The following is a 13,679-nucleotide window of genomic DNA, read 5'->3' as shown; positions in this document are numbered from 1 at the left end:
AAGTCTTAAAGTTGCCAAGGTTGGAGACCCTTATTTTAAAGCCTGTTATCTTTACTGTAAAATGCAAATTATACATATATAACATGTCTATGTGTGTGAATAAATCAACAAGTCATTAAGTCTTTTGATGTAAGAGGGGAGAAAACTACTGAATGTCTTTTGGGGAAGGTAAGTCCTTGCTTAGTAACCACAACTGAGATCAGCAGCTCTGTTGCTAAGTGGACCATGATAGGCTTACAACATCACTTCCTATGCAGTTGTTAAACAAATCCCACTGTTGTTAAGTGAGACATGATCACAATTTTACTGGCAACTTCTCTGCTTGTCAGAAGCTGGTTTTGAAGTAAGCAACAGCTATAAATGTAAGGATTGGCTGCAAAGCTTGGTTTTTTTAAAAAAAACACTATTGTAACTTTAAGAGGTCACAGCAGTCAGTAAGGAGAACTACCAGGATAAAGGCTATATTGGAAAGGAAGGGATTTTTCTAGAGGAGATTTGCCGGTTGTCTTTTACTCTGTTTACGACACAGTGTTTTACAGCTATGATAGCAGCTTTTAACATTAAAAAGTCATACAAATTCAGATGTGGCAGAGAAAATTCCAAGCACTGTAGGTTGTCACTTTTGTGCTAAGTGGTTGCTTTTGGAGTTTGGTGATAGAAGAATAATTTTTTTCTGTTTCTCTTTTAACTTCTGAATGGTGTTTTTATATTATGAAAATATTCCATTGTGTCTTGTACAAAAGCTCCTTCTCAGCAGCAATATCATTAAAGATAATGTAATGAAAAATTGAGGATTGTTGAGTGGTTCTTTTTTTCCACCCTTCAATACCAAAAATAAACATTTTGTTACAACGTGTCTTGTGATGAAGAGGCATGTCAAAAAAGGGATCCTAAAGAAATGGTGGAAGTGTTATCATATATAGTTATATAGTTATATTATAACATCTTCATTGTTTTCATCATCAAATTGTGATTTATTCAATAATGCTAAGTACTCATCTAGGGCCAAAAGCTCTAATAATATTCAAAGATTACAGAATATCTGAAGTTGGGTAATTGGACACTTCTATGGAATTGTATAAATTGGCAGATTCCAGTGTTTAGATTATCACACCAATGAGAAACAGTGATTTATATCCTATTTTAAAATTAAGAACTAAACTGTTTTTAAATTCCAATTTTATAGAGCTTTCTTTTCATATGCTTTGTTGATAAATCCAGAGAGGCCAAGAATTACATCAGAGCCTCAGGATGTGGACGTTACCTCAGGGAATACCGTCTACTTCACTTGCAAAGCTGAAGGAAATCCCAAACCAGAAATCATTTGGCTTCGCAACAAGTAAGATTGTTTTAAATAGATTGTGTAAAATAATGGTTCAGATACTGTATTTGCATGTGCCTTCTGGACAAAACTGTTTCCACCTTTTTTTCCTCGGTTTGAACATATTTGTAATTGAAAAGTGGTAATGTTACTCCTATATTTCTTTCTCCGTAGTAATGAACTCAGTATGAAAGCAGATTCTCGATTAAACTTGCTTGATGATGGGACTTTAATGATTCAGAATACTCAAGAGACAGATCAAGGCATTTACCAATGCATGGCAAAAAATATAGCCGGAGAAGTTAAAACTCAAGAAGTAACTCTGCGCTATTTTGGTTCGCCAGGTAGGAAGATTTAGTAATGCCTATCTTTTTTTTTTTTAATCTGTGCTTCCTGTTCAAGAGAGCTATTTGCTACTACTGCATTTATTTAGATTTTTCTCCCACCTTTTAAAAAAAAAGTTTGGTCAACTTGAGGCAATGTACATATTTTTTTTTCTCAAATAACGAACTGTGGGGTTGGATTATGCAGGGAGAAAGTGACTGTCTCGACTCAGCCAAATGGTTTTCCATGCCCAAAGGAAATTTGGAACTCAGACTCCCAGCTTCTATCTAAGCACCTTAGACATTACAGAATCACAGCATTTTATGTGCTGATATAATGGGCCTACAGATAAATTGTGAGATGGTTCAAAATATTGTAGCAAAAAAACCTTTTACTGTAAACCCCTATAATCCTTAGGACCAATTAAATTAAGATACAAGAACAAACAAATACCTTTGCTTTAATTGTGAGATAAGGTCTCCTTTCCTTTTTACTGTTATATTACTTTTACTGGATTTGAGTCAGCTAGAAAGGAATACTTTTAGAGAAAATTGTAATAGAAGTGAAAGGTCATGCTATTTCTTCTGTCTAACTATATCACACTGCTGAGTTCTTTGTTCATGATAAGCACGCTTAGTATGCATTCCATATTGTTGTAGCAAATTCAGTTGTTATTTAAAAACATTTCCTTTTTTTGATGCTCTGTTTAATGTGGCAAAAATAATTGTACTCATGCAGTGTTTCCTAACCTTGGGAACTTTAAGAAGTGGACTTCAACTCCCAAAATTCCCCAGCCATCCTAAGTTTGAGAAATACCTTATTAATGGAAAGCATTGTATATAGACATGCTCTCTTTTTAAACAGCTCGGCCAAGCTTTGTGATTCATCCACAAAACACAGAGGTTCTGGTTGGAGAAAGTGTCACCCTGGAATGTAGTGCAACTGGGCACCCCCAACCGCGTATCACATGGACAAAAGGTGACAGAACACCTCTGCCGAATGATCCACGGATCACCATCACTCCCTCAGGAGGGCTTTATATCCAGAATGTGGAGCAGGAAGAGGGTGGTGAATATACCTGCTTCGCAACCAACAGTCTAGATAGCATCCATGCGACGGCCTTCATTATTGTGCAAGGTAGGCAGCACTTTAAAAGGTGGTTTGGGTTTGAAGTTTATTCTGACCTGTAAATCATTAAAAAATAAATAAAGAATACAAACAGGATTTTCCCAAATGGAGTTTGTATTTCCAATGTAATCTCATATTAGTCGGCTAATATTTGGAAAGTAAAATTGCACATTGAAAGCTTTGATAATGTCCTAATGCTTCTTTGAGTGCTTGATACAGTAGGTATTTTGCATATCATTATTGTTATCTTACAAATATATTTTGTATATTATCTGTGTGGGCTGTCAGGCTGGTTGTGATTATGTTGTTTTCTTCATAATATAATCTGAGTTTTAAAAAAGGGAAGAAAGCGAGGTATTATGAACCCAAAGAAGAGTTCTACTCAGTTAAATCATTGCTAAGATACCTTTACTTTGGATTTTTGTTTTCATTTATTTTTCATCCTAAGTGGTCTAATAATCATGGGTGATTGCAAATCTGCATGTGTTTAGCCAGGTACCAAAGACTGGTAATGGAAATGGTTCTCACTCCATAGTTCAAAGAATACAAAACAAAATATTTTTGTAGTATATGTAGTCTAAACTGCTTTAATTATTTGTCTCCTTTTTACACAGCTGTACCTCAGTTTACTGTGACCCCTCAAGACAGAAGTGTGATTGAAGGACAGACTGTCGATTTCCCTTGTGAGGCACAAGGATATCCACAACCAGTCATTGCGTGGACTAAAGGAGGTCAGAATTTAGATTAAAACAATACTCAAGCTCAAAATACTACAGAGTAGTTTATCACAGCATGGAAATGTTGAAGTGATTTCTCTGATAGAGCAAAGTTGTGAATATTTATTTTCCTTACTTATTTTTATTACTTTGGTGTGACTGAATCTAACCAAAATATTCACCTGGATTGATTAGTAAGGGAGGTTCAGAGGTTTGCATCTCTTTTGAAGCTTTTGAAGCGTCTATGGAGTCCCACCTTTTCAGGAGAATATTGCTGCCCATTCCATTTACTTTTAGAGGTGAACAGGTTTTCTCCAAGATTATGTCACGTCTTCCCTTTATCACACACTGCTCCTGTCTTCAGGTAAACCATGACAATTTCTGAAATGAATAGAAGAAAAATGAGCGCATGCAGGTTTTCATTGCCTCAGTTTACTAACACTTACATGCTACATTATGCTGCATGTGAAATAGATTTTATTTAAGTACTGTATGTACTGCTCACTTTGCATGGATTCTTGGAAATGTATCTCCATGTTATTAATTTGATGGCATCAATTTTCAACAAGCCTGAATTTCACGCTCACAAGTCAGTAGACTGGAAGATACCCATCCTTTCATATGGAGAGCATACTGCCAATGTATCCTAACCTCTGGTCCAGATCAGAAGAACATGCAATCTGTCATCCTGTGTAGGAAAAATATCCTGCCCAATTTTTAAAAAAATCCAAAATCATGACTTGAAGTAAAAAAAAAATGAACAGAAAACCCAGGTTTCAAAGGACCTAAAAGTACCTTGAAGTGTAAAAGCAAACACACTGTGCCTCTCAGGCAGTATAATGATAATTTGTCATTAGACACTTATTTTTCTTCAAGTTTCTGCCAGTCTCTTAAAATATTTTTAATTTTTTTTTTTTTAGCCCAAACACTTCCTACAAGGAGTCCAGGTGGGAATCTGTATCACAAGTAATATTATGGAAATAGTACAAATGAAATTTTGAAAGCGGTTGTTACTGCCCCAAGATATATAGTTAACACTAATCTCTTACCTGAGATGGGGATGCCTAAAAAGATGTTATATCTCATGATTATTAGCTGAAGATCCTGTTGTTGTTTTACCTATTATTACCCTTGTATTGGCAGAGAACCAATATTCAAGCTTTCAGCTCTAGGCTAATTAGAATTACTTTGTCATATTTGGGACACATCCACACCCACCCAGCCTCTCCACAACTCAGATGCCTTGATTGATTTATTACTGTCTGCATTAGATATGTGCAAGTATATTGTATGAAAAGAATATCAGAATTTGTGTGTGTGTGTGTGTGTGTGTGTGTGTGTGAGAGAGAGAGAGAGAGAGAGAGAGAGAGTATTGATAACACTTTCCTCAGAAAGTATTTGAAAGTAAATCGAGGAGGGAGATATTCATTTGTGGTTATAATTGTTTTAGATCTATTGGTGACTTGGAGAGGATGGGGGAAGAAATTCTTAATCTCTTTCTTGTCAGCCCTGTCAGTTTTCAGCTGTTTTACAGACTTTCCAATTGTCTTTATCCTTATTACCTTCTTGGATGTTTGAAATACACAGTATTTTTAGAAGTTCTGCCAGCTCCCAACCATTCTCTGAAGTTTAAGATAAGTCCTTGAGATGAACAGCAGCTTCTGTCTGCATCTCTTCCAGTTGAGATAAAGAGAGGGCTTTGTAGGCCAATCTTCACAAACTTTCTACTTATCTCATATGGAATATGGGGAAAATCTTGTGTCCTCGGAGGATTGCGATTAAGCTGTGGCTATTTACAAGGTCAGAAATCTCCACTTGGAGGCAGGATTCTCTATTTGTTCTCTCTTGGAGCAGGAGTTGAGAAGGTTGATCTTTAAAAACACATTTAGAAGTAATAAAGAAGAAAACTTCCCCTTGCTGTAGCATTAGTGGGATAAGTTGTCTGAAAGTAAGGAGAATCTTTTAGGCCATTAAGAAGCTAAGTTATTGTCCTCAGATCCATAGCTTCCTGCTTAAAATTTAACAGGTTTTAGGGGAATTAGTTGCCTTCTGCCTAGTCAGTGATCGTTATTGATGGAATTACGTTTGGTATGTGAACAGCCTTGAATGGGTTGGATGCATCATTTATTGGGGCATGGGAATAGAGGGACATAATGCCAGGTTGATTTCTCCAGTGATAACATTGCTGGCACCTTTCTTAGAAAGTAATTGAATCTTATTAGGGAAGGTATTTTCCTCCAATATCCTAGTAGAAAACTTAAACAAAGTCTTGTGAATATTTTTTCCATCACCCCCTAATTGTTTTCTTTTTTCCTCTTTTTTGTTGAAAACAAAAGAATACAAACACGAATTTGTCTGTCTGTTGAATGTGCTTCATTCTAAAAATTCTTCTAAAAATAGTTCATGGCTTCATTCTAAAAATTCTTATTTCAGGTAGTCAGTTGTCTGTAGATAGAAGACACTTAGTTTTGTCTTCTGGAACTCTGAGGATTTCCACAGTGGCTTTACATGATCAAGGACAATATGAATGTCAAGCTGTCAACATTGTAGGATCTCAAAGAGTTGCTGTCCATCTGAATGTACAACCAAGAGGTAAGCTTGCATAAGTCAATTTGCATACAATTCTCTTTTTTACATATTTAAGTATTTAAATTTTAAACTGTTTTTAAATGTTTCTTCTTTTTTGCTAGGACAGTGATGTAATTCTATTTTAAATGTAAAGCTTTGCTCTTTCTGCAGCTTACTTATATTTGTCATACTGTAACTATGTTGATTGTATGGTAGTTCAGTTGTTTCAAAGATCTAACACATGACCTTTTCTTAACTTGTTGATACAACAAGACTTTGTTTTCATACAAACAAAAACCAGCATTTTGTTTATTGAAATGAATTGACTAAACTAAATATGCTCTAGGAAAGGGTCCCCTAAAATGGATAAAAGAGGATTGTAGAGGGGAAACTAGAGGGTTAATATCTCGCCCCTATAAATTTCTTATTAGTACTCTGATCTGACCCAGGTTCCCAAGCTTCCTTTTGCATACAGTATGATATCTCTGCTAATTGCATGTTTAAATAAAACTTAGCTGAAATCCAAAATGCAGCTATTATTGGGTGGATAGAGAGCTGAGGAACAGATAAGATTGTATGTGGAAAAATAGGAACTTCATAGCTGTTAAAGCATAACATCCTTGTTCTAGGAAAGGAATGTTGGCATTGAGTTGAAAAAATTGGCTAAGAAACTAAATGAAGAAGTCCCTATCCTGAATCAAGTCTTTGTTTTTGTTTTTTAATAAAAAAAATTATTTGGGTTTTCACAAAACATAATACAACTTTCTTTTTTTGAGAATAGCATGGCCCCGGGTTATCACTTCTCCATACAGACACAAATTCAATTTCATATTCATCTTTGTGTTCTATTCCATATCTTATTACTATTTTAACATTTTCTCAATAATTTTTCCCTTGCCTTAGTTTCCTCAATCTTACTTTTAATTATCTCATTCCTTTCTAAATTCAATTATATGTATCTTTTTCTAAGTTTCAATACCTTTCTAGTCATCATATTTATACTTTTATCTGTCCTGTTTCAATTTCATATTTTCTTTTCTCATTAAACAAGATTTTCCCCTGTAGTTACTAATTGGAGTATGACACCTTTGTATCTTTTAATTTTTATCCATTCAACTCTTGTTTAAACTTCAATTTATGCCTTTACAATTATAACATTCAATATAACACATAACTTCCAGTCGAATTCTGCTTGGTACATTCTTAAAATATGCACTAAGTTCTTAAAGAGAAAATATATATATATAACAATAATAAATAAAATACTTATTCTATTCCAATTCAGCTCTATCATTAATGTTAGTTATAATCTTTAACATCTTTAATATTCCTTTTCAATAGGATATCATACTTCTAGGAACACTTACAATATTTCCATATTTTTTTCATGTTTCTTTCATATTCCTCTTCACTTAAATTTTTATAACACATTTATAATAATTAAAATGTTCCCCTCCTTTCCTAATTTCATTCTCTCATTCCCTTTATTTCATTTATTTATTAAACATTCCATTACAATGAGTATTTTATCTATCATTTTAATCACACTTGTTTCATATTTTCAAAGTTCATTTCTATTTCTAATATAACAATACTATCTTATGTACCCTTGCAGAATCCCCCTTTCAATTAAGTTTTCACCCATTATCTCAGTGTCTTGTACATTTTCCGTTTCTCCATGTCCTGATTCTGTTCTTTATAATTTCTTTTCCTTTCCCTCTTCTCCCTCTTCTTCTCCCTTCCCTTTTTGACCACTTCTAATTCTGATTCTCTCTTCTGTAATCCTCTCTTCTGTTTCTTCCTAATGTTATAATTACTTTTCAAACTATTCTTTTTGGGGGTTGTTTTTTCGGATCTTAAATTTTTCACTCTCTTTCCCCCCTTTCCTTTCTTTTCCCCTCATAGAAAGAAGATGGCTTCTTCTTTGTCCTGCCCTTCTTGTTCTACAGGCATTTCTTGTTGTTTCTCATAGTTCAGGATCTCCATTTCTAAAAATTGAAATACGAAGCCAAAAGAACCTCTTCCTTCTTGTGCATCTTCTTTCTGTTTTTTAAGTTCCATTCTCAATTCTTCCAAGAGTGATACCATTTTAAAAACTTTTAAACAACCACCCAATTAATTTTAGTCCTTTAGATCCAATAGCCAAAAATCCAAGAATCACCAAGTAATCCAAATAATCCAAAGCTGCTTCTTCTTGCTTCTTTTTTCCACTTTCTTTTCCTGGGGTTCTCTTATCTTGTTACAAAGTTTCCCTTAAAATGTATCTTTTAGGAATCTTGTTAAAGTTTCACTGTCAATTCCTTTCACTTCCAGGTGGTCTCCTCCCTTTTTCCAGATCCCACCCTTTTGATTTTTTCCTTCTCTTAAAAGTTTTTGAGAATCCAGAAATCTTTATTATCGCTTTGACATTTTATTTTCAGCTTAAGTACCTGTTCATGTCAAAGTGGATTTTTGCCGATTTCTTGCTTAAATCTCTTAGTTGTCAATATAGGGAAGAAAAGAAAAAAAAAACCAAATTCTTTCCCTTCCCTCTCTCATTCACAGCTTCAAAGTCTTCTTTGGGAACAATGTTGTTCTTTATAATTCAAATTCCAGGGTACCTTGTATTGTTGTTTTTCCAGTTTGACCTGGTCAGCCAAAAACTTTCTCTTCTTATCTTCCTCCTGCACATTCTTTTACGGGAGAGTTCTTCTTTGAGGTAGCCATTTCTGACCATCGCTGCAACCAACTTCGGGAAAGCGAGTAATGGCCAGCTGGGGAGGAGAGATGCGGCTCTCCTCAACCCTGCTGGCAGTCTGCCCCCTCTTCACCACCTCTACGGGGTGACTTAGCCCTGAAACCAGCCGGCTTGGGGTGCTCCAGCGGCGAGCACAGGTCGAAACTGCGCACAATCGCAGATTTCGGTCTGTCACCGAAGAAGCTCAAACCGCTGAATCAAGTCTTTGGAATGAGCTCATGTTCGTGTTTTATATAATTATAAAATAAAATATAATTATTATTCAGTCAATAGAGCTAAAAGAATTTTATTCAATCCTTAATTTTACATAAATTATATTCTGCGCTATATATTAACAGTATGATGTTGTTAGACTGAAAACTACGTGATTATGATTTGAATAAAAATTGTTTATTTAAAAAAAATATCAGCTTGATATTTCCTTCTGGGAATCTTTCTTTTAGTAACTCCTGTGTTTGCTAATGTTCCAAGTGACATGACAGTGGAAGTGGGTACAAATGTACAAATTCCATGCAGTTCTCAAGGAGAGCCAGAGCCAATAATAACATGGAATAAGGTACTGCATGCCACTTTCATATTTCCTAACTTCCTGCAGAGGTCAGTCTGTAAAAAGAATACGTTTGCTTCTTCTCTGTATAACATGTTACCTTTCCTTTGTCTGAAACCACCTATTGTAGAGGTTATTCAAAAGGCAGTGAGGTTTTAATTAACAGGCTACTTTGATAAGAGAAGTGTTACATTGAAAATCTAATTCCTTCCAATTATAGGTAATCCTCAACTATGACTACAATTGAGCCCAAATTTTTTGTTGCTAAGTCAGAACATTGTTAAGTGAGTTTTGCCCCGTTTTATGACCTTTCTTGCCACAGTTGTTAAGTGAATCATTGCAGTTAAGTTAGTAACACAGTTTTTATGTGAATCTGGCTTTCCCATTGACTTTGCTTGACTTCCATCTGTCAGAAATGGGGTCTCCTGCTTGGGCAGGGGGGGTGGACTAGATGACCTGCAAGGTCCCTTCTAATTCTGATTATCTGTTATCTGTTAACCATCATAAATATGAGCCAGTTACCACGCATCCGGATTTTGACCATGTGACCATGGAGATGCTGTAACTGTTGTGTGAAAAAACTATCATGTCACTTTTCAGAGCTGTTGTATCTATAAGCAATCACCAATGAATAGTTGTAAGTTGAGGATTGCCTATATACACAGATATATACAGTGCACTAAATTTCAGTAAAGCATTAGGAAACACTGTGTATACCCAGGCAGATCTGGAAAAAAAACCTGTTCAGATAAATACAATACTAAAATACAGTTTTTATTCTATGGTGATTGTTGTGGAAAGCTTGAAGGCATTGGTTTTCTACACAAAGCATATATGCAAATTGTATATAGATAATCCTGGATTATGACAGCCTTGGAAAGAGTACTTCCACCTGTTATAAAACTTGCCATTCCCCTCTCCCCATGGCAACTAGCTCACATTTATGATTGGTTGCCGAGGTCCTTACAGTTCATATAATTGCCATTTGCAAGCAGAGGGGATGGAGTGGAACTGGAATTCTTCCTCGGTCCTCTAAAGGATATTATTTCTGTGAACAGAGAGGAGCTGAAATCCTTTGGTGGGCCAAAGGAACAGAACTGGAATTTTTAGGATTTCAGCTCCATGCACCTAAAATTTCGAAGTTTCCAGCTCTGTTCATGAAGCCCGCCAAAGGATTTCCCCTCCAAGCATGGAAGGGAGACGAAATCCCTCAGTGGGCTGCAGGAACAGCTGAAATCCTGAACTGCATGTAGCGGGGGACGGACGGGGGACGGACAGGACTGAAATATTTTGGTTGGCTGGAGAGACATTTGAAAGTGAAAGGGCTGCCTGTCACTAGGATTTCAGCTCCATGTGGAACTGAAATCCTCCCAACAGACAGATCTTTTGCTCTCTCCACTTAATGACCCAAGAGATTGCTTAACAATTGAAACAGAGAGTGCTGGGATTATGGTCATTGAGCAAAGCACTCATGTGTTTTTTAATCACTTAATCAGGTTCCTTTCGTGGCCACAAGTCGAAGACTACTTACAATATATCTCAAATAACTGAAGTATAAATCTGTAAAGTTGAGGTAAATTTGTATTTCTAGTCTATGGCAACAACTTAAATCAACTTTTCGAAGGCCAGACCTGCATAACTTAATAACCAACAAGTCAAGTGTAAGTTTTCAGCAACTTTTGAGGCTCTTTATAAACTCTCAAAATTGAGTCCAAACTTAGTTCTGCCTAGCATAAATTTCCTAAAGGCAGTTGGATTCAGTCAGGGCTAAGATTGACTGTTAACTTAAACGAGTCTCCTCTAAGCATTATCAAATCTGGATGCAAAGCACTGAGTAGAAACCAAGAAGTCTGCTCATGTGCTAGTATTTTTTTCTTTTCTCTCCTATCTCCACCATTTTCTTTTGTATGGTGTATCTGCTGTAGAACATTTTCTCCTAAAGGAGCATATTTGGAGGGTGTATTCTGGGGTACAGGAAGAAGTGAGGAATCACATTTTTCTGTTCTGCAGAAGAGATAGTCCCATGAGTGGTGTTTACTGTTTTCCTAGGAGACCTTACAATAGTCTTTCTTAAACTGTTTAACTCAATTACAACTTTCTAGTCTTGAATAATATAATTACACCCCCAAAAATGAAAACAGATTCTTTTTCACGAGCTTCTCATCAGTGGCAGCCCCAAACTGGATCCTAAATAACAATCTGAAATTGCTCCATTAACCCCAGGATATATCCAAATTACCCCATGTTTAAAAACCACTGCCTTAGAACATGGCTAGGCTTTGAAAAATACAGATTAGGTATATGAATCAAGAATTCCTTACCTTCTAGAGTTGGAAATTTAAATTTTCTTTTGACCAAATTTAAAACACACACACAACAAACACCTTTAAAAAAAATCAGTTCTTCTAAAACACTGCCTAAGTTATGGAATATCTTGGCTTTTGATTGCTACAGGATGGTGTTCAGGTGACAGAAAGTGGGAAATTCCATATTAGCTCTGAAGGATTTCTTACTATTCGAGATGTTGGCCCGGCAGATCAAGGCCGTTATGAATGTGTAGCAAGGAATACGATTGGATATTCCTCAGTTAGCATGGTACTAACTGTGAATGGTAAGATTTATACATGAGAATAGACAACTGCAGATTAAATATTGTGTGCATTGAATTGAATTATTAAAAGTTATCAGTGTAATGCATAAGTATTTTGGAGGAATACTCCACTTAATAATCACTTCTCCTTTAATAATTATTATTTAATAAAACTCAAAAAGTGGCACTGAGTAACATGTTTGTTGGTTGCGAGTTTAAATCAAGGACAGATAGTCTAATACTAAAATAATTGTTTAATGGATAATTATTTAATGTTCAGTGTAGCTTTGGGGAAATTATACTTACCAATGGACACAAAAATACCAAGAGGAGATTTTGTTGGCAGAAAAAGTCTCATTTTAGCAATAGCACTTAGACTTATATACTGCTTTATAGTACTTTACAGCCCTCTCTAAGCGGTTTACAGAATCAGCCTCTTTCCCCCAACAATTTGGCTCCTCATTTTACCTACCTCGGAAGGATTTGAACTGCCAAATTACAGGCAGCCGATAGTCAGCAGAAATGGCCTGCAGTACATCATTCTAACCACAGTGCCACTGAAGCTCTTTTTTTTTTTCAACATATTCCTTTTTGTACTTTCTTTAGTCCAGAGCAAGGGGTTATTAAACTCCATGGAAATATTTTGTGGAATCCATGAACATGAATGGGAGAAATGTCCCAACTTTATTTTTGTCACTAACTTCACTAACTGAAATTTAGTTTGTCTTCTTATTGATTTAATTTTTTTTTAAAAAAAACCCCACTTATATAACACCTATATTTAGTTAAAAATCCACCTATATTTACACCTAGTAAATATTGCATATTTACTATTTTTTATATTTAGATCTTTTTATTTAAGAACAATTAGTTTCCTTTGTAGTACAATCTAGTTCAATGTGCTTTATTTTATGTTTTGGAATATGTTTTTATGAGAATGGATTGGAGGGTTTAATCAGACTCTTAGAGATGGCATGACACACAAAAAATTTATAGACATAAAATATGTAAGTTTTTCTCATGTTAGGGGCATGATGGGATAATGGCTGCAATTGTTTTTCTTTTTTAATAATGGCAGCAAATTACTAAGAGTGAGGAAAAACAAGAACATTATGCTATTGAATCTTATATTATTTATCTAATAGTATATCAGATAATAATATTGCCATGCAACAAAAGGTTGTAGTTTATATTTGCACCTAAAATGTCAGCCCTCCTGATCAATCATTCTTTTGAAGGACATTTCAGCTCCAATTCTCCACATTACATATCCTGTAGCTAGAGAGCTTACTCACTCATTTTGATTGTTCTGAAGAATTTTTTTCTGGAAAATAAAAAGGAAAGTATATTTTTAAATTATGGTTGTGACTTTTCTCCTAGAAAATTTTGTAGCATTATAACATTCCCACCAGATGAGTAATTTTACAGAAAATTGTAAATAGAATTTTATTTTTAATACCAAAATAATGTTATGTCTAGACTTTGCCTATCTGTGTAACTCTGAAAAAATGTTTTAATTCCCCCTTTTTCTTTTTAGTTCCTGATGTGAGTCGAAATGGAGATCCATTTGTAGCAAGCTCAATTGTTGAAGCTATTGCTACTGTTGACAGAGCAATAAACTCCACACGCACACATTTGTTTGATAGGTATTGTATATATAATTGGAAGGATTTGTTTACATCATAATAATATATTGGTTGTCTCTTAATTACCTGATTACTTTACTTGATCTTGACCTGGCATCTCAA

The 13,679-nt window shown here is 35.1% G+C and overlaps 1 protein-coding gene across 2 annotated transcripts in view; it reads left to right on the top strand.

Moving 5' to 3' along the window:
- Positions 1–13,679, top strand: part of PXDN (peroxidasin) — a 91,437-nt gene that overhangs the window by 55,053 nt on the left and 22,705 nt on the right. For both annotated transcript variants that reach the window (XM_026665292.2, XM_087945935.1), the window contains 8 exons: positions 1,222–1,339; positions 1,496–1,665; positions 2,510–2,782; positions 3,388–3,504; positions 5,923–6,081; positions 9,238–9,350; positions 11,796–11,952; positions 13,469–13,577. In XM_026665292.2, the coding sequence (XP_026521077.2) occupies positions 1,222–1,339; positions 1,496–1,665; positions 2,510–2,782; positions 3,388–3,504; positions 5,923–6,081; positions 9,238–9,350; positions 11,796–11,952; positions 13,469–13,577 (1,216 nt within the window). The remainder of the gene's footprint in view (positions 1–1,221; positions 1,340–1,495; positions 1,666–2,509; positions 2,783–3,387; positions 3,505–5,922; positions 6,082–9,237; positions 9,351–11,795; positions 11,953–13,468; positions 13,578–13,679) is intronic.

The sequence above is a fragment of the Notechis scutatus genome, chromosome 1 (assembly GCF_049901735.1).
Source record: "Notechis scutatus isolate UNSWTSFEM ecotype Mainland chromosome 1, rNotScu1.2, whole genome shotgun sequence".
NCBI classification, from domain to species: Eukaryota; Metazoa; Chordata; class Lepidosauria; order Squamata; family Elapidae; genus Notechis; species Notechis scutatus.
The sequence above is the reverse complement of the archived record's forward strand: the minus strand, read 5'-3'. Positions and strand labels throughout refer to the sequence as shown.